Genomic DNA, 26148 nt, shown 5'->3' on the forward strand with positions numbered 1-26148 from the left:
ATAAGATAAAGTTTTTTTAGGGACATTGTACTGAATGACAGCAAAGTTTTGGAAAGATTGGGATCCTTGTGCATCACTCAGAATTCTAAGTGCAATTCGTCATCTTTGCAGTGCAAACTGCCTCCCTCAGGTTACCCTTTCTTCTGCCAGGGAAGTCACACTGCAACAAAAACAACCTTTGAGCTGCTCAAAGTAAGGGCTAGCACAGCTGACAACTCGCTGGGCTGTTTCAACTCACACAGAAAACCATTTGCTTTTTTTTCCCTAACTGGGCTAGTCTTGTGCCAGGATAGCAAGCAGAACTGGTTTATAGGGGATCCACCAAGCATCAGATTGCTCAGAGTACCATGGAGAAAAAGGGGTCTTGTTGCAATGAGTTATCAAATCAGCTTCAGCCACTTTATGCAACTTCAGCCTTGCCCTCATGGAACAGAGCAGGTAGAGCAGAACATGTAAGTGATTCATATTATTTTTCGTACAGTTATTTTAAAAACTTAATTTAAATCTAAATTGAACTAAACTGTTTAAATGTACTAGAGTGAATTAGGGTTGGATCACACGTTTTTCTGTTTCACTTGTGGAAGGATTAACCTGTGATTTTAGTACTGCAAGGTTTTCACCTGGCTCAGCAGGTTCTAGAAGGATACCTGACTGCTGTGATGGCAGGGAGACAGATCCCTTGTTCTCCTACCAAAGACAGCAGTTCTGTATGCAAGTAATATGATGCAAGTTCAAGGATGTATCTTTGAACCAACTCATTGCAAAGAGAGAAGAAAGATTTTAAAACCAACAATGATACTAGTATTACAAGCCAAAAAAAGTTTCTACTGAGAAACCGGTATAAAATGTGAAAAGTGGAAGATAAGAGTACACTGGAACAACTGGTTGTCCATAAATGAATATTAAAAACCCTATGATTTTCTAGGGATCTTCTTCTGACTTTTCAGAATTGTTTTAAAAATGCTAGTCAAAGGGCAGATAAAATCTACCTTGGTCGAAATCATTCACCTTTATAACTTCTCGTATAAAAGAATGAACAAGAAAAAAATTAACCATGGAGCAGGAAACAAAGCACTATATCCAATAATATTTTTGTGTAAGATTTTGTGAAGAGAGACTTGGGTGGAATTTAGGGGTCTCTGTATTAAAAAACCTGGTGGCTGTTGCAGTAAAGACTTGACTATTTGACTTCACCTGTGCCCTTGTGTGTGCCCAGCACTGACCTAGCTTTGGCAGGGCTGCGTAGGTCTATGCCCAAACATGACTGAGATCCAGAAATGAGTTGTTCTGCTTTAATACACTGAAAGGAAAATCCTGGAAGTGCATGCCTTGCAGGCAGTACAGGCTGTAGAGTACTTAAAATCACAGAATGAAGTAGTGGCTAGGAAGATTTTTGCAGAGAACTGTTATGGCATAGCATTTGTCGCTTACCATGTCATTGTTCCCTGCGCTGTTTCTATGTTTTCTGTACTTCATTTGGTTACTGGACAAGGCAGACCCCTTGCCCAGAACCGGGACTAGAACCCACGCCTGCCCCTTCTAGGTGGGCATCAACTTTGTGTACTTTCTGCCTCATTGAATTCCCCAGTTCATTGCTGCACAGCGCCATTCCTTCAGCAGGCAGATGGGTATGGACCCCCAGTCCAGCACAGGCAGATGGCAAGGCTAGGAAAAGGGTAAATGCTGATACAGGACTTAAGTGTTGTGTTTTTCCCACCAGCCTTGCCTAAGCAAAAAGAAAGTCTCTTATGGCTTCAACTGTTTGGTTAATTGCAGAGGACTAACTTGCTAGGAGGGTCATAGAGATGGCAATTGCAAACAATGGAATGAAATTTTAACTGTACATGTTTTCTTTGATCAAAGTGTTATTTTCTTTCATTTAAGCATGTTAATTGTGGCATGTAGGTGAGCAAAGGCATGTAGGCAGAGGTTATATCTTTTATTAGACTAATGGACATCACTGCTAAAAGTTTATAGTTAAGGATTATGATGGGATCTCATACATTGTTTCATTTTAAATGACTGAAGGTGAATATATTGAAGAGGAGCAAGCATGGATTCATGTGAGTGACCTACACTCATAAATAAGTCTATTTAATTTCTTACTATCTGAGAGAATCTCTTTGCATGCTAGTTTTGTAGAAAGTTCATTAAACCAACCTGTTGTATGGCTGATGGATCAGCATACAGCTGTGTTCTGTTGAGGTCTTGCATTTCTTCTTGCTTACAAAGCCTTTCTAACAGTAACTTTTTGCCTTCTGTTACTGCATGCACTCTCTCTGTTAATAGTTTTTGGAAGTGGAGTATGGTGTTTTCAGAAGCACTTTTCTTAAGTGGAACAGGTGACACCTCTGTGGACAAAAGCAAAGTATGTAGTTAAGAGTGCACAAGTCAATGAACTGCTGACACTGAAGTTTAGCACATGCTAGATTTTTCTAATGCTGTCCTTCTGTTATGCTCTTTTTGGCAGGAGTTTCCTGGTGTTGTGTAAGGGGTCATTGTATAACAGTGAGTAGGAATGAACAGACCTTGTAAAAACTACTCGTATTTGAAACTTTCAGCTTTGCCTAAGCACTGCCTTCTGCAAGATGTACTTATCTAATAGGCAATAAATGAAAATATACTTAATCACGTAGAGTTAGTCCTGTTAATACAGTTTGTGGTGCTGAACTGAGCAGGTTGAATTCAGAAATGTTTTGGTGTTTGGATCTGTTTGTGTTCATCTGTCTGTAGGCAAGACATCGTTTTAGTATTAAAAATAGGGGTGAGCCTCCTAAAAACTAAGTTTCTCGTCCCGCATTGTTGGACTTTTTGATTATTTAGGGCCTGACAGTTCTGGCAGGGAGAAAAATAAGTTCCTGACCTTTCCTGTGTCTAATTGAATGCCACATATTTCTATCCATCCCTTCATTTTTCTCTCTCAGTGATTCTATACCATATCTTCTCTTTGGAATAGCTGTTTTAACCTGTTTTCTCTTGTACAACATGTTAGACGTTACATGTTAGACACTATATCTTAGACGTGTCTGAACATGTAACTTCTCCTCTTGTTCACTGACGCATAGTGTAAAATGAGGAAACCACAACCATGACTGTGATATTGTCCTTATTTTCCTCTGAGTATCACAGGTAGTTAAGATTTCTTTTTAATCTTTTTTCTTCTTTTCCTTGCACGTGATTGTTGTAAATCAAAGAAGTATTTCCTGATGTTTACCCCTATTATACCAGAGGTGAGGACTGAAATAAAGAAATGGCAGTTTTCCTTAGGCTGACATTTTTATCAGGACTCTTCTTTTGCAGATTGTTGAGGGTGAGAGAAGAATGTTGATTTGTAGGTTGGTGTTAAGTTCTAGGATTTTTTTTTTTTTAAACTGAGTACTGGAAACTAGAATCTGGCATCCAAGTCAACAACAGTGTACAGATGCTTTAAAAAGTCAGGGGGCTCTTACCATCATTCCACGTCTTTCTCTTGATACTCAAGGATCCTGTGTTTGCTGTAACAGCTCCCACTGAAACTTAGAAAAGAAGGTGACTAAGTATTTTGCAGATATTCTGAAAGCACAGTCAGCCACACACAAAAATCTTTATACTACAAAAGCAAATGCATTTGGACAAGTGACATGGAGCAATGAGAATCTTCTTGAAAAGTTAGGTGCTGGGTTGGCACACAAAATCAGGGTGGAGACACTTTTATTTGGCAGATGCCTTGGACAGCTTAATGACTAAAGCTTCCTTTGTGAAACGTTATTGTTTTACTGTCCCCTTGTCAGCATTCACTGGACAGATTACACAGTTCTTTTCCGGCATGCTAAAATGGAAAACAGCCATGTTGGCTCAAATATTCTCAGTGTTGACAAGTTCCATTCACGAAGAGCAGAAATGAGCAGTAATATATTCAGTTTCTGGATTTGGAAGAAAATGTCTGTCTTAAGAATGTGATCGAGCACAAGAATGAGGCAGGTGAGAAGCGGTGGTGTCATCCCACAGCTCTGTGGATGTCAATCCAGCCTCAACTAATGGCACCAATGTATGGTGCCCTTGGGCACTGCATTAGGGCTGTGGTTCATGACTGAGGACAGCTGGCTTATGGATGGCTCCAGCAATTTCTGCTCAAGCTGTCCATCTGGCCTCTGCTGCAGAAATGGTTCAAGTCCTCAGCTGACATCTGTAACACTGCAAATTACTATCTAACAAATTGAGAAAAATCAGAATTTGTTCTGGTTTATCCTTACTTGCTGAGCTCTAAGCTGCAGTGGTTAAGTGGCTTCTACAAGGGCAGTTGATTTGCCTGGAGCAGGGGCAGGAACCCCTGAGACCTGGAGCAGCTGGCCAGTCATGAGAACCCTTACATCAGACACAAGGTTAGCTGTGTGGTTCCTAAATCAGAGGTCTTTTGATACTAAAATAGAAGCAAACTCTATTTAGAAAACTGATTCTGCTTTAGCAAAATTAATATAATAATTACAATTGCTCAAATAAACACTGGATTTTTCTCTCTCTTGACTGTGGTGTGAATTAATTAATGAAGTTAGCTTTTTTGGAGTCCTTGCACTTGGCTTGATTGTTACAGATTTCTGCAGTTATAAATGGTATGAGCTTGCATCTCTCTATCCATAAGACTTTACATGCCTACTAGATCACCTCTAAAACTTGCTAAATTTTCTAGCACCATTTCACTGAATCTCACTTAAGCTCCCAAAAGGACAAGTATTCTCCAATAACATTGGACACTTCAGGTGCTTTCACTTCTTGTTAATGGTCTGACTTCTAACTCCTCCTAAGACCATTTGCTGAGTAGTGCCTAAGTGATCATGCAGATACAGGTTCTTCAGTTATTTCCCCTCCCTGTTCTGGCCACATATTTCACCCCTACAGTATGGGTCAACAGCAACTTTAAGTTTCATTTTAAGCACTTTATGTCACCACTGAAGGTTTTAGTACCTGATAAGAGACTTGAACTTTCACATCCCCAGCTCGAGGGACCCAGAGGCTGTCTTCTTAAGATACAGTCGACTTCATCATAAAATCTCATTTTTCTCCTGGGATTACCAAGGTGCTCATTTTCTTTCTGCAGTGCGCGGTATTCGTATTTTAGGTTCTTGTACTTTGTGCGACATTGTTTCCAGTCTCTGTCTATACCACGTTTCATTAACCTTCTTGCAATTTCCTCAAATATTTCTTTATTTCTTGTGGCCCCTTCAAGCATTTGCTGTATCTTTTCATCTGACCATATGTTTATCAGGGCTCTGACTTCATTATCACTCCAGTGTTTTCCAGCTCCAGTATCATTAACTGTAATAACTTTAAAGTGATTTTGTGCTTCTTCCAAGGGAATGTGATTGTCTGAAAATATAAATGAAACAACAACTGAGTATTGCTGAACATGCATATATTAAAGTGTAACTGTAGCTAATGATTTGGTAACAAGCTGAAAGATTAATTAATGTTTAAATTAATCTCTTGTTACAAAAATCTTTTAACTTTACAATGTTGCATAATTACATTTCTCTTAAGTATGCAAAATATGTAGCAAGTGAAATCTCTTGTTTCTCCAAGCCATCTACAATTCCACATTTTTTCAGTATAATTTTGTTGCTGTTGTCTAATTAAAGGCAGGTGTATCCAAGTACTACAAGTGGGAAAACAACAGGCCTTAAGCTTTAAAGCAACAAGATACCAGCATTGATAAGAAAATGGTTTTCCAGTATGGTTTCAAATTAGAATGGCAAGGCAAAACATCATGCAAATGGAAATGCTGCTGGGGATTCAAAAGAAGAAAAAAAATCTTACCTATGTATACATAAGTAGGCCGATGCTGCTCATCAGATAAGTACAGAATGCAAAGTTGAACTACAGTATTAATGCAAGTTTTGTTCATGACAGGGAACAGAGCTATGAAACTAATTTTTAAGTTTAGTGATAAAGCTAGACTGGAGTCAGAAGTAGAAAAGTAGAGCTGTGTTTACAGCAGAGATCTGGCTGCTCCTGCTTTGGTACTGAAATTGCAATGCGATTTTGTTTCAGAATAAATGCATCGAAATTAACTCACCTGTCCCGACCATCCGTTTTGCTACTGGCGTGCAAGATCTGTCTTCTGAGGTAGTGCTTAGAGAATCATCATCTATAGAAACACACAGTTTTAAATAAAATAGCCTTGGACTTAGACAAATAAGTTGCTAATGTTATTGTCACCCTCTGCAGGTAACACCTATCTTCACTTAAAAATGTTGTAACCCATTAGTCTAACCAATTAGTTGTAACAAAGTCTTCTGCCACATGCCTCCCTAAATCAAATTATTTATTGGCACTTGTCGTAAGCCCTGTCTTGCTTTCTGCCCCCGCGTTCCCCCAAAGGTTGCTGTGGATGCAAAACAGATTTAAAATAGTTGATTAAACATGTAGGCATATGTGGATGGTTTTTATCTCACATATAAGTTGATCTGCATAAATATTTGTACACATCGATTAGCACAGGTGTGCCTTCCAGTTTCTGTCCTAGGCAGTGTGGGTCGGGCAGGCTTGGTGAGGCTTTGGTGCCATTTGTAAGAGCACCAAAGCCTCACCAAGGGAGATTTTTTTCTGTGATGCGCAGAATTAGAATTGCCAGAGTGCGAAGGGTGATTTCTCTGTGGATTCACTCACACCTAACCAGGGGTTGGACTGCAGCCTTTCCATTTGTGGGGTCATGCATACTCCCCCACTGCTGTTGTGAAATGAGCAGGGATGTGGGCCCTAGGAGACCACTGCCCCCCTCTCGAGTTTGGAAGCTGCACACATGCAGGAGGAGGAGAGGCACAGGCACCTGTTAGCAGACGCACATGCAGTGTGGTCTTTGCATAAGCTGCATTTCATACTGCTGATGGGGCTTTTCTCCAGTCTTTGTGAGTTTCCCTGGTACAGCAGAAAGAAGCTGAAGAGAGACCTTTGCTCCTTATTCCCCTCTATTCAGGACTCCTTTTTACTACACAAAAAAGTGGTTTAGAGTCCATTTTAGTAAGCTGCTGTGGTGGTCTTCAAGCTGGGCTTTGATGTGTGCCTTGTCCTGATTCTGGGAGTGAGGGCGGGGAGGGATGTTAGGTTTTGTGGGGAAGGTTGTATACTTTGCCTTCTCTAATGGGACAGCCATGTTTGTTATCTTTTGGGCAAAAGGCTAGTCTCTGATACAGAGCTTCTGTGGTGGAGATAAAATAAGCAGAAGAAAAAACTGAAAAACAATTTGTTAATGCTTTTGCAGAAATCTTTAGCCTCAGCTTAAATTGCACTTTCTAAATGGAGGGATGGGTCTATCTGAAATTATTCTATGTGGCTTAAATGACAAAACAGGGAAGACAGAAGAACTATTTTTTATTCTACCAGCATCTAAGTTCTCTTCAAAATTCCATCTCTAACAGGGTAGAAATGTGAATATGTTATTTTTCTGCATGTCTACATGCCAGGGTTTTTTTCCCCTCTGCAGAACTGAGGTTATTGCAGCTTTGCAGTCTTTCACAGCACAAAAACTATTCCCTTCAGAAGTAAAATTCAGAAGCCCTCAGAATTCTTGAAATCATCTGTGGACATCAAAGCCCAGTTCTGCTGACTCTGGGGTCATTTCCTCATGCTTGGACTTCTCTGAGGCTGAAAGTTCACTTTTGTGTGGAATTACTTTTTGGGCTGGGAGGGGGAGAAAGGTTAGTTCACATAATTTTGGTAGGGCATGTCATGGACCAATTAATTACCTTCAATACAGTTTTCAGTACAGGGTAGAAGTAAATATTCCTTGTATGTTTTGAAAATCTGAGTACATGGTTTAGACTCTTAGAACTAAGACGTTGGTAAATAACCAGTAGTACATTTCATGAGCTTTTTATAATGGTACTCGCTATCATATGCACAGACTAGTACTTGGAATTCATATTTGCTTTATAACTTGCTTTCTCTTAAGTGATTTGACAGATAGTTTTTTTCATAAGCCTTATGCAGGAATAAATTTTGTACCTATGGAAAACTTAGAATCAGAATTCATACCCTTATAAGCATGTGTGTGTGATTTACCTGGGGTACTACAAAAAAAGTGTTTTTTCATAAATAGGCTATACCATAACTTAAGAAAAAATTTGCATCTTCCTTTGACGCTTGTAACTATTGGAGATACAACCTTGGGCCAACATGGAGCCATAGGTCTACTCCTGGGCTCTGGAGTGATTTTTTTTTTATTTTTTTTTTTTTAAACTATTACCAAAGAAACCCATGGCTTTCATTTATGTGCTCATTCTCTCAACCACGCTGGCTCTCTAATCTCTACCTTTGGCAATGGCACTCGTGTCCTGCTGACTTGTGTGATTACTATCCTCAATTAGCTATTACCTGGCAGGAACAGGGAATTTGTGTGTATAAGGCAGTCAACTGATTTGCATGACGTCTTATTCTCTGTCATCGTGTATGAACTCTTCTCTTTGCATTAATGTGATCTTGCTATGTCTCTAAACTTTCAGGGACACAGCTTTACTTTATCCTCAGTGTAACTCATGTTTCTGTGTGTCATCGCTGTGATAGCATTTCTCTGTTGTTGTCCTCAGTGTCGTACTCCTAACAGTTGTCTTTCATAATCAAGATCAGCCTATGCAAAGAGTTGTAAAAGCTGTGTTGGATAGGGTGTCTCAACACCCAAACTCCAGGTAACATAATTGCCAAGAAGGAAGCTCTTGCCTGGATGACAGAAGTACTGATGCACACAATGGAAATATTCTTACAGTACAAACTTTCAGTGTAAAAGCACAAAGAATTGTTGTTCGGAGAATCATTGTAGTAGATTTTTTTTTCTTTCCATTAACTTCTGAGTGGAAACAGTACTACCATACAGTATATTTTGATCCAGGATGTCAGGTCAACAGATTTCAATGTGATAATTTTTTCTTTTTATGCCATTTTTTCATGACCTTCCATGGTTTCTGTGCTCATTTATTGCAGAACATTAATATCCCTACTGTATTCTAATGTTAAATTTTAATGTTTTTAATAAAACCAATCCTCTGAATACTTGTCATTACATGCATGACTTCTACATATTGCTGAGGCTCTGATTTTTCAGTTTTACTTGTAAAATAAAGCAGAACATTTATGGCAGTTATTTTTATTTTATAAATAGTATTGCATTATGGCAACAATAGAAATACTTATTATAAGTTATATTGCAACATGGCAATTATTAATGATAGTGAATAGCCTGAAATTAAGTGCACTGTCATGAACCACTTTGAAAAGACAGGCAAGGCAAAAAATGTTCAGTGTTTCTGAGACAGCTATTTAGCTCTCCAGTTTATCCTCTCTAGCAACTGTATGAAAAAGAACAGTATTTGTCACAATCAAATGCAGACTTATCACATCTAATATAATGAGGAGTATGTTGTCTGGGAAAATAAAATCTTTTTATTAATTGGGGAAGGAGAAATAAGTGTTTATGTATTCTTGCATTATGAAATCAAACAAAACCCAGATTTTATCATAACCTAGAGGAACGAGTATAATGTGCAGGAATAACATACAAACCTTAGAAGTCTGCGGTTCCCAGTAAAGAAGAATGTGCTGTTATAACCATCAAGACACAGCCTTGACCTACCTATGTCAATCGTCTCTTTCTTTATTTGTGTAGCTTCCAGAGCTACCGTGGTGGAGTTGGCAAAGTCCCCCTCATCTTCAATGATTTCTGTAAAAAAAAAAATATTAAAAATTTACAGAATTCTTATTAATTAAACAGGTCTTCAGTTATGTCTTGATGATCACTAACTTCAGAATGCCATTAATGATAACGGTTGTTAAAGATTTCATCTCTTAGTACATTAAAGCTGCCATTTCTCTGCGGTAGAGGGCTTAAGAGGAGAGTGTATGCACTTATACATTAAAATAAATCCAGAACACCACATAACAGCTGCATAATATAAGTTTATGGATTAAATGTACAATCTCTGAAGTTATTTAAACCTGGATCAGAATTTGTAGAATGGTTTGCTGATTGTGGTTGTAAGATACTTAGCAACTGGTGAACCTCTATGCAGCAGAACAGGCAAAACTGTGTCTTGCATTAGGGGTGCTTCAATTCATGCTGAAATTATTGAAAGACTCCCAAGTGACTGATGCCAAGAGTCACTGAATTAGGCCCAAAAGGGGAAAGGGTCCTGACGTTGCATCAGGGTGCTGTGCCTGGATGATTGATCTGCAAGGCTGCCTGCCTCTTTGATAAAGACAAAGTACTAAATGCCTGTCCTGAGAGCATGGCCCCTGCTATAGCTTGCAAGGGGTTTACATCATACAGCTGGGTCCCAGCTCCCAGCAGGGTGGTGTCACAGGTGTCCCTGGGCTCCCCGCCACGGGGAGGAGATCTCCACTCCTCTGCCATTGGCTCTCAGGTGTTTAAGGGAGAACTCCACCCCTGCAATGGACGGATGGACAGGCTGATGATGCAAGTGGTCTTTCTGATCCTCCTTTCCAGGGCAGGACACTGCTGTACAGAGATTAAATGGTGAAGGCCATACTGCGGATCGATGACAGCAGTTTCTGGCTCCCAGCCTGTTCTCAGTCCATTCAAGAATATTGCCCCTAAACATTGAGCAATGAAGCATGATCTAGAGCCATTTTATTAAAAATTATCCCCCAAATCAATACGGCCTTGTTTGCATTAGATGTTCTTCATGATGTGACCAGCATCATGCGCCTTTTTAATTTTTTTTTCCTTCAGCAGCCAAGAATGTGGGTAGGGAGCCTGGCTTTTTGTCTAAGCCACCATTCAGAGTTTTTTGGGGGAGAGCGCAAGGAGAGCAAGATTAAGCCAAACAGAACAAACCATCGACAGTTTCTGGCTTGGATAAAACACAGTGGCTCCGTTCTTATTGTTCAGTGAAGCTACAGACAGTTGCCAACAAATACGCTTAATCTCAACGTCATGTTTGAAGCATTGCTCACAAGGCCACCAGAGCAATGCTGTCGCAGTCTTTCTTTTTACCTGCTCAGATGGATACAAGCTCTGTTCTCTTTTGGCACTCTTGTCACTATCACTATTTATCCTGTTTTCTGGCTTATGAGGCAAGATTAGTAATTTGTTTCCTCATCCTTACTCTCACGTGTACCTTGTTTAAAAGGAGAGTGGGGAATGTTAACAATGTTAACGCTAGGGAAATTTTTTTGTGCATGGCATACGTTTACTCTCCAACAGTTTGCAAAGTTGCTACCATCTCTGTCATGCGGATCTATGAGACTGGATACATACAGCTCTGGATGCAGTTAGGAGTTTGTGTCTGCAGCCCAAGTATGCCTTGGGCTACACCAGTGAATAATCAAGAACTTTTGCTTTTTCGCTTCTCTGAAACACTCTGCTTCACACCAGCCCAAGGCGTATGTATTTAAACATTATATTTTTACTTTATGTCTGTACATTTTAAAATTCTAAGCATGCAGCAGTGGACGCTCAAAAGAAGCCAACATAAGTGTCTGAGTATGTACTGACTTAAGATCTTGACTTTAAACAATGATTTTTTAAAAAAGCCCTTGAGTGAGAATGTCTCTTGACAATGTCATGACTTATTCCACATTTGTCATGAGAGGGTCATTAGTAAAGTATGCAGAGCACCAAAAATCCTAAATAATAATGACAAGAAAAGTAATTTGTTTGAAGCAAAATACTGCTGTAGATATTTTTTAAGAACATCAGGCCACTGGCATTTCTCAGAATATTGTTTTCATCTCCACTGTTGTTTCCCCTGGCACTTCAGATTTAATCAAACACCTCTACACAGTCTGTGGCTGTACTGCCAAGTCTGACACATGTGGAATGTACATGTACACGCAGTTAAAATTGATTGACTACTGCCTGTGCAAACTAAAGCAATTTTCTCTTCAGAATAGATTTCTGGAAATAACTGTCCTTAAAAGTGATCCCATGAAATAGAAAACATCAGTCAAAATGACTAAATAAGGTTTTATTCCCAGATTGATTTAATATGGGTATCTTTTACCAGAAAAGAGAAAAATTTACAGTGACCCTAGGCTGCTTTGGCAAAAAACCTAAATGGGTTTTGTGATTGCTGCGGTGCTCTTGCACCCTCTGCTGGGAAAGCAACTCCAGGGCGATGCTGCGAGAGATGGTTCAGTAAACTGTTAACGGTCTGTAGAAGAATGTGTAAGGATTTAATTACCTCTGTCTTTTCCTTCTCAGGTGGGCATTTGAGCAAATACATGTGGGCAGAGGAGAAAAAAACAATACCACGAAACATCAAATAACTAGGTATTTTCCTGAAACTGGTGCTTTTGTCTCCTGAATAACACCATCTTAATTTTTTCCTTACTGGAGTACAGCAAACCTGATTGGACTGTTTATAAAGATTGGCAGTGGCGATGATGTTACTATGGTTAATAACTCAGACCCACACGTAGGATTATGAGAAGCACATGCACTTCTGAGGGAGCTTGTGCAGCTCTTGTGTGTTTACACAGCTGCGGTTGCCAGAAAGCAGATAAGGAGATATCTGCCCAGTCTAGCAGGTGTGTATCTAGACAAATGTATGTATAATTCTGACTGCAGAGTATATTAACTCCATGTACTAATTAGGAAGATACCCTCATACAAGGTTAACAGAATTTCTAAATTCTTATGTCAAATTTTTTTACAAGTTTTTTTTTTAAAGTCACAAGTATGTACACATAACTTAAACACATAAATTACATGCTTGTTGAGAAGCAGTTTTTACAAAAGTTGTGTTGAATATAGAGTAGTCTTTAAGAAGTCACATCCTCAAAGCTATCGATAGACATCTACTGATATCAAAGAACCAATGTAATATAGTTACCCTGCCTCACTGCCTTTTTCATTGTTTATCAGCAAGTGAATTTATGAATACGGAGGTACATACAATCTCTTTACTTACCAGTTTTGCACTTTAAATTTATTTGAACTGTCTAGCAAAGGCATGTACCACAAATAGAGACTAAAGGGTCTCCATGATATTGTAACATAAAAAGCGTGCATCTTTTCTCTGCTTTATGTAATACCTAATTATGTTACCATTAATAACATTAAAGTTTAGGTGTTTTTTACCACCTGTGATAAAATGATTTGAGTCTGTGTTGTTCATTTGGGAGTGAGGGAAAGAATTCTGGAAACTGAAACTGCATCTCTTCACGATGGTTTACTGTGGTTTTGCCTTTTTTTCCCCAGTTTAAACAGTTTAAAGTAGTTTAAACTGTAAAAGTTCAAACAGTAGTCTTTAGAGTGGATAGGCTGAGCCAGAGACACTTCTGAAACATCTGCTATTTTAATCTTTCCCCACAAAATCACATTGTAATTATAGTTACCCAGAAACAAACAAAATATGCAGTTAAAATACATATATTTGACAAGGTAATGGTAACCAAGGTAAGCTACAGATGTCTAACACCTACACTTATCCTAAAGGAATGTCAAAGAGTAAAAAATGAGTACTCAGAGATTTACTACAAGTATTCAGTTAACTTTATCTTAAATAACTTGTTTTGAAGATTGCAATTCAAAAAGTTACAATATTGCATAGCTGCAGGCAGTTGAAAACTGTCAGATAGCAGTTCAGTGGCACTGCTGAATGTGTGTATTAATACAATGTCTTACTACTGTTGGTGTATATGTACTAATTTTACTTGTTGATGGGGAAAAATGGGATTTTATGCCTTTTACAAGTAGTTTTAATTGGATCCCACAAAGTACTATTTATGATTTCTTACATATTTTGTCTCTTTCAAAATGAGGTCCCTACAGGCAATGCACTTATCATGGCAATCTGTTTTTCCTTAATGAATGCCTCAAGTGCCTGTGATGCTCTGGTAAAAGGCCAGTTATATATGTATTTGTTAGTAAATTTAAATTAATAAATGTAATTGCTCTTGAATGATAAGAATACTACTGTCCAATATACTCAAATTACCTCTCATGATCAACCTTGGCTTTACTTACTTGTCATAGCTGTTTCTTTCACTGTATCTTTCACTTCACTACCTGGCAGAGCTGCCAGATTCTCTGGAGTAGTATTTACAGTAACATCATTTGTCAGGAGATTTTTAATTTTACAGTAAAATCTTTCAAGTTCACATTAGACCATTTTAAATTCTGTAAGACTACTCCTTAATGCCTAATTTAGACCATAGTCTGACTTGTGCTACTGAAAGAGATCATGAGGTCCCCTGTTGTGGACAGTCAAGCACATCAGCCTTTGAGACTTTCGTGTATCTCTAGCTGAATGTTAAATTCCCACTTCCCCTGAAAGTTATGCTTTCAGGTCTGAACGATGTTTCTTTGTAAAGAGTGTATGACCTTCATATTCAGTGCTAGTAGTGCCACTCTTAAATGATTTTTTCATCCCCTGACATGAGCATTTACACAATTATATTAAATACTGATCTCATATTGTGAAAAAGAGAATGCTGTATTAGTTCATGCACAGGAGACTGAACAATTCTAATCCTTGGGAACGCATGGTTTAAGTAAAAGTAAATGCAGTAATACATTGCACTGAACTTGCTTAGACAAATAGTTTCTTCTTCTTTACATCTTGGGTCATGAATCTTTGGCAAGATTACTTATTAGACTGTTTTTATCAAATTTAGCAGACCACTGCAAATGTGCACTTGTGCCTGTAATTATTGAAAGTGTGGTTATCACTATGATGTTATTTCCTGCTTAAAAGTTTTGTAGGCCTCTGCATTTTCTAACCACCATTACAATGCGTGCTTATTTTAGAAATCCATCTTAACTTACTAAATTTAGGGATTTATATAGAACAGAAGACTTTTCAGTTTACCTGAGTCAGAAACTTTCTTTATATCTGCAACCCGTAGGTCTTCTGACATATTACTAACAGAGTCCTCTTCACCTGTGTCTCCAGGCATTTCTGCATAAATAATGCTATGTTAATTAGGGCACTGCATTTGTGTACTACATAAGAACAGCTGTGCTGTGTCAAATCAGAAGATCCGTCCAACCTAGGATACTCTTTATGCCAGCAGGCAGTAGTGGATGCATTAGCAAAGAGTCTAGAAACAGCAACCGAAGAGTGAATCTTGCCCCAAAATGCTCTCGTAGTTTTCAGCCAGAGACTGTGATACTTTTTTCTTGACTTCTTCCATTACTTCACTGACTTTAGTCTTATATTTGGCCACCGTAATATCACCCCCTGTGTAAGATTCTTACTGTGTAACAAAGTTTTATGTTTAATTCTGTCTTAAACAATAGGCCCATTTCTAGATGTACATACCAATAAAAATGTTTTAACTCCTGGGTAGTGTAGGTTCCATAAGTCTACTCTAATTCTGCATTAATCCATCCATGATCAAGTTATTTGTCAATAACCACATAAAAATAAAGACAAGCTCTGCCAGCATTCTTGGTGCTATTCCTCTTGCTATTTTCACAACAGTTGTCTCACTAGATTGAGTGTCTTGCTCCAAAGGCCAGTAAAACTGGGCCACTGCGGACCATAGGAGAAAGACAGTTTAATTGTTAAGTTTTAACCAATGTCAGCAACTACAGACTTCTTTTGCTCAATGTCTTTATTTTTGCAGCAACACAGTCTGACCATCTCTCTCATCCATTTTTTTATCTCAGCTGGAAACAGTCTCTTCTGCCATGATTTTGACTGGAATGGTCTCTCTGTATCACTTTATCTTACCCTGTATCTTCATCTTTTTTCCCTCTTTTTGTTTTTTCTCAATCCTATTAAAAACATAATCTATCTGTAAGATTACCTTATAATGTAAAGTGAACAACTGGACAAAACAGTAAATTTCCATTCAGTGTTTCTCCCCGCCCACCCAGCAAATTGGTTAAGGTAGCTGGTTGCTTTCTTCTTTTTTTTTTTTTTTTTTTTTTGTTCTTTTAAGGTCTCTCTACTACTGGAAAACTAAACTAAAAATCTTAAATTATATATTGGTAGCTGATGTACTTACCTATGGAGTCCTTTTCTGATTTTGCTTCTGTCCATTCTGGAGGCCTCTCACTTTCATCGTTATCTGATTTACTTGCTTGTTCCATGGTGCTGTGCCCCAGAATAGCATCCAGTTCATTAAAAAATTTCATACTTCTACTTGTACTCCCTGAGCCTTGGGCACTTTTTACACTCTTGTATTCATGTTTCAGATTTTTATATTTTGTCCTGCACTGCTTCCAGTCCCTGTCAATTCCAAACTTCTGAAGTCTAGCAGCAACCTGTTCAAATATTCTTTTATTTCTTACTGTCCCCTCCAGTTGTTGCTGGATATTTTTGTCTGACCATATGCGTATCAAAGCTCTGACTTCATTAACAGTCCAGTGTTTTCCTCCTTCATTTGCTACTGTTGGAATAAAAGCCGGTGTTTTGGAAGCCTCTATTGCTGATGGTGGATTACCTGCATTGTGTGGGGTAGGGAAGAGACACAGATGCGGGTTACCTGCATTGGGTGGTTGGGGTGGGGGAAGAACAGAGAGAATGAGAATGAAGTGTGCTGTTTCCTCATGACTGTGTCTCCAGAGAAAGATGGAGCAGAGGTGACATTAAAATCAAGCTGTTGGTTATTAATTTGTCAGCGTTGTTGTTAATTCTGACATCATTTTTGCCTTCTCTTGAAAACCGATATTAAGATAGCACATGTACATTTAATTAATCTGAGAGAAACTTGCCTTTCTTCTGTGCCCTGAACTTTTACTTGTCACATCGTTGAGAATAACCGATGAGCTGTTTTGTGCTTCAGGCATCAGAGAGGTGAAGAGCGCTGTTTGGAAGCTACAAAGTGCTGCTTTAGCACAATAATAAATTGGGCCCTGAGTCACTGGCACTAGGGAAAAGATTTAACTTTCTGCATTCATGCCATACTTTTGGTTTTACGCACAGAGAGCTTTACACTCTCTCAAGAAGCTGATCCTTAACTCTTAACAAAGATCCCCTTTTGTAGGGAGCTGAGGATTGGAGACTTTTGCCTTCAGTCACACAAGAATATTTGTGTGATAATGAACCCAGTTCTCTTGGTACAGAACCTCCCCCTTTCTTGGCACAGGTCAATATAAACATTAATATTTGAATAATCAAAAATATTTGGGTTTTTTAGTAAAAAAATTAGTTCTCTTACTCTGTAGAACTAATTTTTTTATTTTCTCCAATCTTCAACTTTATTTTTTAATATTAGGAGGTAAAGGATGCCATGCAATTACCTAAAAAACTGAAATATGATCTCTTGCAGTTTTTAATGTTTCCTTGTTTCTGATTATGAATTTCCTTTAAGACTTCATTTTGATTAATAAATTAGTTTGGAAAGTGGTTTCTCATGCATTTTCTAAATCTTTGCAAAACAACTATTTTTAAAAAGAGAAAAAAACCACAATTCCAGTGTTTTATCAAGGACAGCAAATATGAGAGTGCACAGTAACCGACACAGTTTTTTGCAATCAGACTGAAGTGATAAATGCCTTTGCAAGTGTCTTGTTCTAAAAGGGCAAGCCAGGTTACAAGGGCGGGATACTTTATAGTCACTGAGCTTTGTGTGATGGCAAAAATATCTGACCTTTGCTTGCGCATACAGCTTCAGTGGGGCATACTTGTGTATAATAACCTGTCTGGGGACAAACTTGTCCTAGATAGAGGCATTCTTTACTAGTCTCTGTAATTCCTTCTAGTTGTGAAAAGGCTGTACTAATAGATACCAATTTTTTCCCTGTTAGTCCTGTGTTAATCAGAGCTCTGCAGCAGCCAGCACACTGGTATGTTGTTGCAGAGGGTAATTTTCAGGTGACATATCAATTATGCTTTCTTCATTTCTTCCTGAGGGAGTGAAAGAAAATGCTTGTTTACAGGTGAATACAACCATTGGAATTGCCATGGGTGACAACTGCCAGCGTCAGCTAGGCTTGTTGTAGTCTCTGCTCAGTGTTACCAGGAGTATTTAAACTATCTGTACTTGCAGAGTGGTTCATTCTTCACTACCAGGGAGTGACACAGAGACCAGAGAAAAAAGGCACAGGGCAAGAAAAGAGGAAGAAGAATGCAGAAGGTGCTCTGTGCACTTCCCAGTCACAGCCATAGAGTATGGGGCAATCTGGGAGGGATAAAGTTTATTTAGTTCTTGGGTAGACCAGTATTTCTCACTAGTAAGTTCATTTGCAGCTGAGCTCACTTTTGGTTGTGGATACTAGTTCAGATGAGTTCTAGCAACTCAGTGCATTGCTCACTCATTCTGCTGTATGCAGAGTAGAAGATGGTGGCTTTGTTCCTCATTCTCTTGAAAAAAAATGTGATTCAAAATATCTTACCCACAAGTACCACTTTGAAACAAAGTTGTTATGGTCCCTGTGAAAATTTTCCTTATGTCTGAAATGTATTTTAGCTCTAATTTGTTTTTTAAAAAATTGTTAAGGCAGGATATACATTATTTTTTTACCTGAAAGATGAGTTTATGCCATATTTGATTTTTTCTAAGCTTCCTCAAAATGAGAAATCTGCTGAAATGAAGCCAAAATATTAAGCAATATAGATAGAAAGGGCTCAACATTTTTCCTTCAGTGGTGTCTGAAACAGTGCCTGAAATCTAAAGACTAAGAGAGACACTAGGGAAGACATTTTAAATTAGTACATACTAGAGAGCCCATGCAATTGAATTTATTTTGCTGACTTTGCAGAAAGCAGCTTTCTCAGAATTGAAGGTTTTTTAGCAGGCCAAATGAGTCTGCTTGGCACTGTGTTGCAAGACCACTGAGTAACACAGACATATTCCTGTAAAATTTGATTCAGATACTGACTGCAAGAAAAGTTTTGCATATGTGCATATAATTCCATGTGAGATTCTTGTCTCAAGGAATTCTTGTTATGCCAGGCAAAAGGGATGTAGTGTGTAACGTAAAAGCCATAGGTTTAGCTGGGGCCTTGTTTTCTCCCTGAATACAGCACCCTGGCGATTCTGTAGTAAAAGTTGCAACTGGACTGGGATGTACACTAGGGCATAGAGGGTATGTGAAAAATTGAAAGAGCATGTAGGAAATTCAGGACAGTGCTTGCCGTTCATCCAGGCAAGGAATCAGCTCATCGGTTGCCTAATTCTGCCTAAAATATGTTCAGGTTTCTCTCTTTGCTTTAGCAGCCCCTTGAAGGGGCTCACACCTTGGATATTTTCCTTCTTTCTGGCTTGTCAGATTTGTGCCTTTGCTCTGTAATGACTTTCTTGAGCAAAACTACTCTAGTAGGATGGTTTCCAGATGAGTTGTTGCATGACTGGTTGGACCTAGAGTATTGCTGACTACCCCGTGCTTGGAGAGGGGACAGAGCTGCTTTGAAGACCACGGCAAATCTGGATTGCTTAGTGGGACTGGCCTGACCTCTGCCTATCTCTTCTGGCTCAGGCCATCACTCATGCTGCTTTAAGCATAAATTACATGAGTTGGAGAAAATCCACAAGTTGACATGGGTATCTCACACTACCATTTGGCATACTTCCCACTAGCATTTAACAAAATATACGTGGTTCATGTGGTTAATATGATTAAGCTATAACATGGGATGTGTTTTGAATGTGAACGGTTGTCGTGCAGGAGTTATATCATATACAGTGGTGAGTATCTAATGCTGCATGAGACTGCTGAGTGCTAAAATTGGGAAGGAGATGGTACAAAAGTGTGGCTATTTTAAAGCTGTGTTGATCAGAAAGAGAATGATGGTGTATTCAAGCTATCAGAAAGTGCTCTGACAGCCACACTGCTTTTTAGTTTTTGATCTCTCTGCACCATCATACTATACCTAGTTGAACTGGTCTGACATGTGACATAAGAAGTAGTGGATCTCCTGGAGCATCATCATCTTCTAAAGAAACTGATATTTCACCTGGGAAGGAAAAAGTTTTTAGATGAAAAATTGGTATGGACTAAATTAGCTTAAATTACTTCAAGTGAAAACGTCCATACACAATGAGAAGATTATTAACTTTGTAATCTCCACAGTTAATTTGTATTTAAATTAGATTTAAAATTCATTTGGCCTGTCCCCATAAGGGGACACGAGTTACAGGAGACAAATCAAATTATTTTATATCTTGCATATGAAGCCTGTTCAAATGTATTTTAAAATTCTTGTAGAAACTGACTTGATTCTAGTGACTTGTATGCTTTTCTGACTCTCAGTATTTGGGGTGGAAGGCACATTAAAAGTATAGTTTGAAAGCAGATAATGAAAATGAGACATACAAATAAAAGTGGACTTTGCAGAGATAACCACAAATCCATTTATATAACAAAAAAAAAAAAAAAAAGAAATTCCAAGAAGAGTAGTTAGAGAAGTGTATGAAGAAAACAAGAGCGTTCTGCAAAGAGTCCTGGAAATCTATGGAATTCATTAATGCCACAGGGAAAGCAGGAAAATACTGTGGCTAGAGAACAGACATATTTGTAGCCAACAGGATTCAGTCTAGCTTTTTACAGTATAACATTCCTACCTTTGTTTAAAAGGAAGTTTATAGCAATTGCTGTGTAAGTTTGGAAAGCAGCATATGTAAGTCAGGTTCTGAATCAGCTTAATTTTCACACAGGACAGACTTTTAAGTTCTTCTATGGTAATACGCTGTATTCAACATACCGCGTTGACAAGAGATTTGAAACGTTGATTCGCTGCACGGGGAGTGAGCCACTGTCAGCTCCAGCCAGGCAGGTCACTCAGATCAAAGCTACCTGTTCAAAGGTACTGCGGTAGTTCGTCACAAGGAACAGTAATGAGGTGCGGTTAGGATGCAACCTGGTATCCCTGACGTAGGTGAAACTGAAAACTGCATTTGGATTCATTTGAAAACATCATCCTAAATCCTCCTGACTTTCAGCAAGGCTAAAAATGACTCACAGATACAGCGGCCTGATCTCTGACTGCTCCCAGCTGCCCGCCTTGCTTCTCTGGCAGGAGCTGCTACCCCCTGCGGCAGGGCTGATGGAGGGAAAGGTGTGCTCATGCCTCCACCTCTAGCGCCAGGACTGGCGTTTTATCTGCTTAAAGCTGCAAAGCAAACTACGGGAAGGGGAAATACACTTTCTCTTGGAAGGCTGCCGAGTGTGCCATGGGTACTAGGATAAGCAAGTTTAATTACATTGTAATATTAAAAAGAACTTATTTTAAGTAAATAAGAACAGTTAACACAAAAAGATGCTAGAATATTTGATGGGGAGAAAAAAGCATCTGATGAGCAAAAAAGTTACTCAATAAGAGTATTGCGCACTTACTAAAAAGTATGTATATAAAATACTTGTCAATGACATGTTTAATGTTAAAGTCCAGTCATGGAAAACTATGTATGAGTGGCGTTGTCAAGTCGGCATTTCTGAAGGATCATTTTGCATTTTTAGTAGGTGTCTGAGTTTTGTACATAGGATAATATTGTCATTGCTGATGCATTTCTTCTCAGACTTGATAATATTTCTGCATTTGCTGTGGTAAAGTGAAAGGCAAAAGAAGTGGCCAGTGCGTTAATATTTAAATGTATAGAGAGAAATAAAAAAGGAGTGCAAGTAACATTACATTAATTACTATGTGTGCTTTACTTTCATAGATCATGCAGTTGATTTATTAAATCTTGATTTAACTTGAAACAATCCAAACTGGTTAACAAAATGGGAAGGTCATTCATTTGAACTCTGATGAATGACACCATTTTCCATAGCACACCATCACTCTACAAGGATTTTCTTGGTTGTTGATTACTGGGCTAATACACAAACTAAATTTTAAGAGAAGTGAACATGTTGAGTTGTGCCTTTTTTAATGATTATTTAAGCTACAACTACTTGTTTGCCTCTGAAAACATGTATTTTGGGAGGACAACGTGAACATCTCTGCCTTGCACTGCTATATGTGCATATGCAAGGAATATCATCTTTCCATGAATGAGCTGGGAATTGGGGTGTGTGTTGCTACCAAATTTGTCCTGAGACACCTTTCTCTTAGATTTCATCGTGATTTTCAGTATTAATTTCTCCAGTTACACTTTAAACAGAAAACTGATTTTACAAGATGTGAAGAAAAAACTCAAAGAAACACTGTACAAATACCATTCAGTCCCACAAAAGTAGTCTTTTTTTCCTTCCTTCCTTCCTTCCTTCCTTCCTTCCTTCCTTCCTTCCTTCCTTCCTTCCTTCCTTCCTTCCTTCCTTCCTTCCTTCCTTCCTTCCTTCCTTCCTTCCTTCCTTCCTTCCTTCCTTCCTTCCTTCCTTCCTTCCTCCCTCCCTCCCTCCCTCCCTCCCTTCCTTCCTTCCCCTACCCAGCAGTCTCCCAGTAGTTGAGATAATCAAGCAAATCAAACACAGAGATGTGCACTGTAGCTTTACATTAGGCATGGATATGAATATTTAGACTGAAGCTAAGCAGAACAGTGAAAATATAGTAATTTCTTTGGGACCATGCCCTGTCCCTTGTCATGCTTTTCAAACGAAACCGATGAGTATAGCTACTAGGTTCTTAAAGTAAGGCGTGCGCACTGGACAGTATTATTTGGCACAGGCTTGAGTTTGTCAATAGCATTTTGTTCTTGCTACCCAGGTCACAAGGCTGGACATCCTTGGTTCCTCCAGCTCCAGCAAAATGAGGCTTCTCGGCCTCTTTTTAAAGAGGGGAGGGACTATTTTCCCCTCCTCTCCTGTAACACTCTGTGGTTGAAAGGGAGAAGCCCAGGAGGGAGCCCGCGGGGATGCAGCTGTACTTTGGTCTGTTTGCCTTATGGAGGAGGATGATAGCCACATGAAAGCAGACCCCTTCCTCCTGGGGACCATGGGGGACCAGCCAGGTTCACCGCTGGGGCAGGGGCAGCGGGCTGCCTTCGCCCGTGCCGTGAACCACGTTCCCTGCTGGGGGAGTGACCCCCTCAGATCCGCCCCCGCAGAACTGGTGAGCATCAGCTGCAGAGCCACGGGTGCCATTTTAGCCTTCCCAGTGCCCTTCAAAGTCCTGAGCTGGGCAGCCTCCCCTGAGCAGACATTGCAACTCCGGCTGCAGTCGGAAAAGGACTGGGCCTCTCCTACAGGGGTACTTGCTTGACTTGTATTCTTAAATTAAGAAAGTTGATGTTCTCACAGCTGCTCTCTCTGCCCCTTGTTACGGATGTGTGCCTTCTGCATAGCTGCAGGACACATTTGTATCTTGGTGTGTTTTCTTTGTGGCTGAATTATGGTGGTGGAATCTTTGCATTTAAATTCTTACCATGAGCGCTGCATTATTACAGTTAGTTGCATTTATTTTCTGTTTATCCATAAAACTTGTTTGGTTTTTTCTTTAAGGGAGTAACAGAAATGCTTGTGCATTTAAGAGATATAATTGAATATATCACCTTTAAAAACAGACTGTCCTAATGCTTCAAAATGAGGTGTGTCTCACCCAGGGGTAATTTATTTTTTTTTATATTATAGTTTGGGATTCACAACTGAAATTAGCCTTCTCTGATTTAAACCTGCTAGAGGTCTACGGCAAATGAGAATTAGGATTAACAGTTGGCACAAACTACATCAAAACACAGAGTAATCTCAGGGCAGATCCTCAGATGAAGGACGCTATCTTAGTTTCATGTAGTTCTCAGCAGTGTAACAGCTTGTATTAGCCTCAGTTCTGCAAGTTTAAAAATAAAAACGGATTGCCATACACAGTGCAGACAGCACATGTTAAAATATTATAAAATTGCCATTTTAATTTAAAGTGACTTTGAGAGATGAGAGGCTTTCTGCTAGTGGTGACAAATTAAGGTCAAGCTTTTCGTTAAGGTACACAATGACAAGAAAAAATGGCTATTTCTTTTCCCCAGACCTGCAAACCAGCATTGTAGAGGGAGATGTGGAAAGGTACACGGACAAGCTAGATGTCCAGCTCCTTTCTGTGCCTTTGGCAGTCTCCCCTGATACTGATATTGAGTTTTTTGTTTCCTTAAAAAAGATTCACAATCTTAATTAATGTATAATGCCACATACTGTGGGAGCAAATGGCTAAGCTTTGCATTTCTCTTTTTAGCTATCTTATTTTGGTACTTATAACTATTATTGGGGCTTATGCTTCAGTGACATTTAGGATGTGACAGGGAGATTTGAGTGATGTCAAATAGCAGATTGACCCTAATGAAACGTTAAGCACAGCTTAAATGCATGTGTAGAGAGAGTTGAATAAAACAAGAGATGCAAATAATTTGGTAAAAAAAACCCTTCAGAAAAAAAAAGCAGTTGCATTCATTTGGTTTGCCTCAAAATAGTCTGATAAACATAAGGGTTTTTACTTTTCCTCACTACATTACAATTTTTAATGACACGTTATTAAACATCCCTGTTTCTCAAATATTTAGTTTGAATTGCTTACAAAATAATTTACCTTTAGTCAGCATACCTAAATTTTCAGTTACAGAGAAATAATAAAAATCCTAAATTTAACTCGTGTCACAAATAACTATTTTTTTAAAGCCATGACAGTTTCACCCTTTACTTTTATCTTTTGTATAAGTTTACATCTGAACTGGAGCTCTGCAAAACCTGCTTCCAAAGTACCACAAACAGATGTCAAAGGGAAAGAAAATGGCTTTTCTTAATTTAACATTTCAACCCAGTGCAGGAGCCTTGACACCAGCGAGTACTCACGGAGGCTGCAATACAAGCAGTTAGCATAATTTTGCTAGAATTACACTGTATTTACAGACTTCGACACTGGTGGGTGCTAACATTTTATTCCCCTGCGCGAGGAGTGCATCAAGTCAGTTGTAACAGCGCTGCTGGGGCTGCGCAGCCTCCCCTTCGGCTCCAGCAAACTCGGGCTTTGGTTTTGTTCCCTTTGGTTTTTAAGCAAAGAGAGAAAAAAAAGAAGCAAAAACAGTTTTTTACCTTGCGTGCGCTCTGTTGTGGGGCTTGTGTTCAGCTGTGTCTCAGTCGCAGAACACCTGCCGTTTTCTTCTGCTGCTAATTGTGTGACAGGTTCATATCGCAATATGGCATCCAAATCATGGAAAAACTTCATGGTTTTAGTGACATCCCCAGAGTTGTGGGCATATTTAACCGTTCTGTATTCGTACTTCAGGTTTTTATACTTTGCACGGCACTGTTTCCAGTCCCTGCAAACTCCTAACTCCTGCAACCTTTTAGCAATGTAGATAAATATTCCTTTATTCCTCAGGGTGCCGTGGAGTTGCTTTCTGATATTTTTTTCTGACCAGACGCTTAACAAGGCTTTAACCTCCTCCTCAGTCCAATGCTTCCCTGCTCCACTCTCCATGTTGAAAGTGACCTGGAAATGATTCACTATTTCTAGCCAAGATTTTGTTTCCTAGGAAACCAGACGGCTGGTTGTCAGTAAGCTCCGGCGAGATGAAAGGATCTAGTTTTACTGGCTCAAGCTGCCTGAGGGGAGTAACTTGAGAAACTGCCGAATAAGCAGGCTCGGTGTTAGCGGCGGGCGGATCAGGCGGCCGGGCGGGGGCGGCGGCGGCGGCGGTGCCTGCCCGGGGGGCGATGCCTGCCGCGGGGCCCCGAGGGGCTCCGACGGGACGGGACGGGACCGGACCCGAGCCCCGGCCGCGGCGGGGTGCCGGTGCTTTAACCCTTCTCGCAAAAAGGGCCTTCAGCACGACCACCGTGGTGTAACGGCAGAGAGAAAAAAAAAGGGTAGCGCTATCTTGTTCCTTTCAAAATAATAATAATAATTTTTTAAAAAGGCACAAACCCATCACCACCCCCCAAAAGCCATTCTTGTCCCTTATTTTTAAATATTTTTTTTCTTAAGGCAAAAGGCCCTTGCTGAGCCTCCCCAGCCAGTTGCAGGTTCCCCAGGGTTGGTACCGACAGTAACCTGGATAAGGATCATCCCGCTTTTTACGTGCGCTTGGCCATGCGGTGCTTGTTTTCGAATTGGTGGTCGTCTGTGGTGTCTGTAGGCATTTTTAGCTCTGACATTCATTGGTCGTTACTGATGTTATAATAAAAAGCTTGCATACTTAAAAATCTTGCTAAATCGGTAAAATTGTGTAAGTTTGTGGTAATGAAACTGAGCTTTCTTTCATTAGCGCTACATAAAAGATGTAACCCAATGACCTGCAAGGCCTTTCCTTCAAGATGTTTGCTCTTTCTGGCTATTGATTTTGTTGATGTTGAAAGGGACAGTGTCAGTATTTAAATGGAAATGGCCTGCGATATTAATGTTT

At 39.4% G+C, this 26148-nt stretch overlaps 2 protein-coding genes across 3 annotated transcripts in view; one reads left to right on the forward strand and one right to left on the reverse strand.

Annotated features, from left to right (window-relative positions):
- Positions 1–25294, reverse strand: LOC142056509 (uncharacterized). 2 transcript variants are annotated; one of them, XM_075091419.1, is made up of 10 exons: positions 24836–25294; positions 19752–19835; positions 15943–16380; positions 14799–14888; positions 9599–9685; positions 6050–6121; positions 4942–5343; positions 3450–3515; positions 2161–2351; positions 1–160 (listed from the first exon to the last, which is right to left on the reverse strand). In XM_075091419.1, exons 1-10 carry the CDS (start codon positions 25221–25223, stop codon positions 86–88), a joined length of 1893 nt encoding a protein of 630 aa, XP_074947520.1. In that variant the 5' UTR covers positions 25224–25294; the 3' UTR covers positions 1–85. The 2 variants fall into 2 exon arrangements, with proteins under 2 accessions (XP_074947520.1, XP_074947521.1); XM_075091420.1 differs by lacking the exon at positions 19752–19835.
- Positions 1–26148, forward strand: part of PPAT (phosphoribosyl pyrophosphate amidotransferase) — a 52600-nt gene that overhangs the window by 7019 nt on the left and 19433 nt on the right. The window lies entirely within an intron of this gene.

This window comes from Phalacrocorax aristotelis, chromosome 4 (genome assembly GCF_949628215.1).
Source record: "Phalacrocorax aristotelis chromosome 4, bGulAri2.1, whole genome shotgun sequence".
In the NCBI taxonomy this organism is placed as follows: Eukaryota; Metazoa; Chordata; class Aves; order Suliformes; family Phalacrocoracidae; genus Phalacrocorax; species Phalacrocorax aristotelis.

What these genes read in the sequence shown, in the direction of transcription:
- LOC142056509 (XM_075091419.1), bottom strand. Translation starts at nt 25,223, where the DNA reads ATGGAGAGTGGAGCAGGGAAGCATTGGACTGAGGAGGAGGTTAAAGCC. An exon ending in ATCAGAAAAGGACTCCATAG is followed by an intron (nt 14,889 to 15,942) that starts GTAAGTACATCA and finishes TTATTTATGCAG; the next exon opens with AAATGCCTGGAGACACAGGT. An exon ending in GAAAGAGACGATTGACATAG is followed by an intron (nt 6,122 to 9,598) that starts GTAGGTCAAGGC and finishes GTGTTTCTATAG; the next exon opens with ATGATGATTCTCTAAGCACT.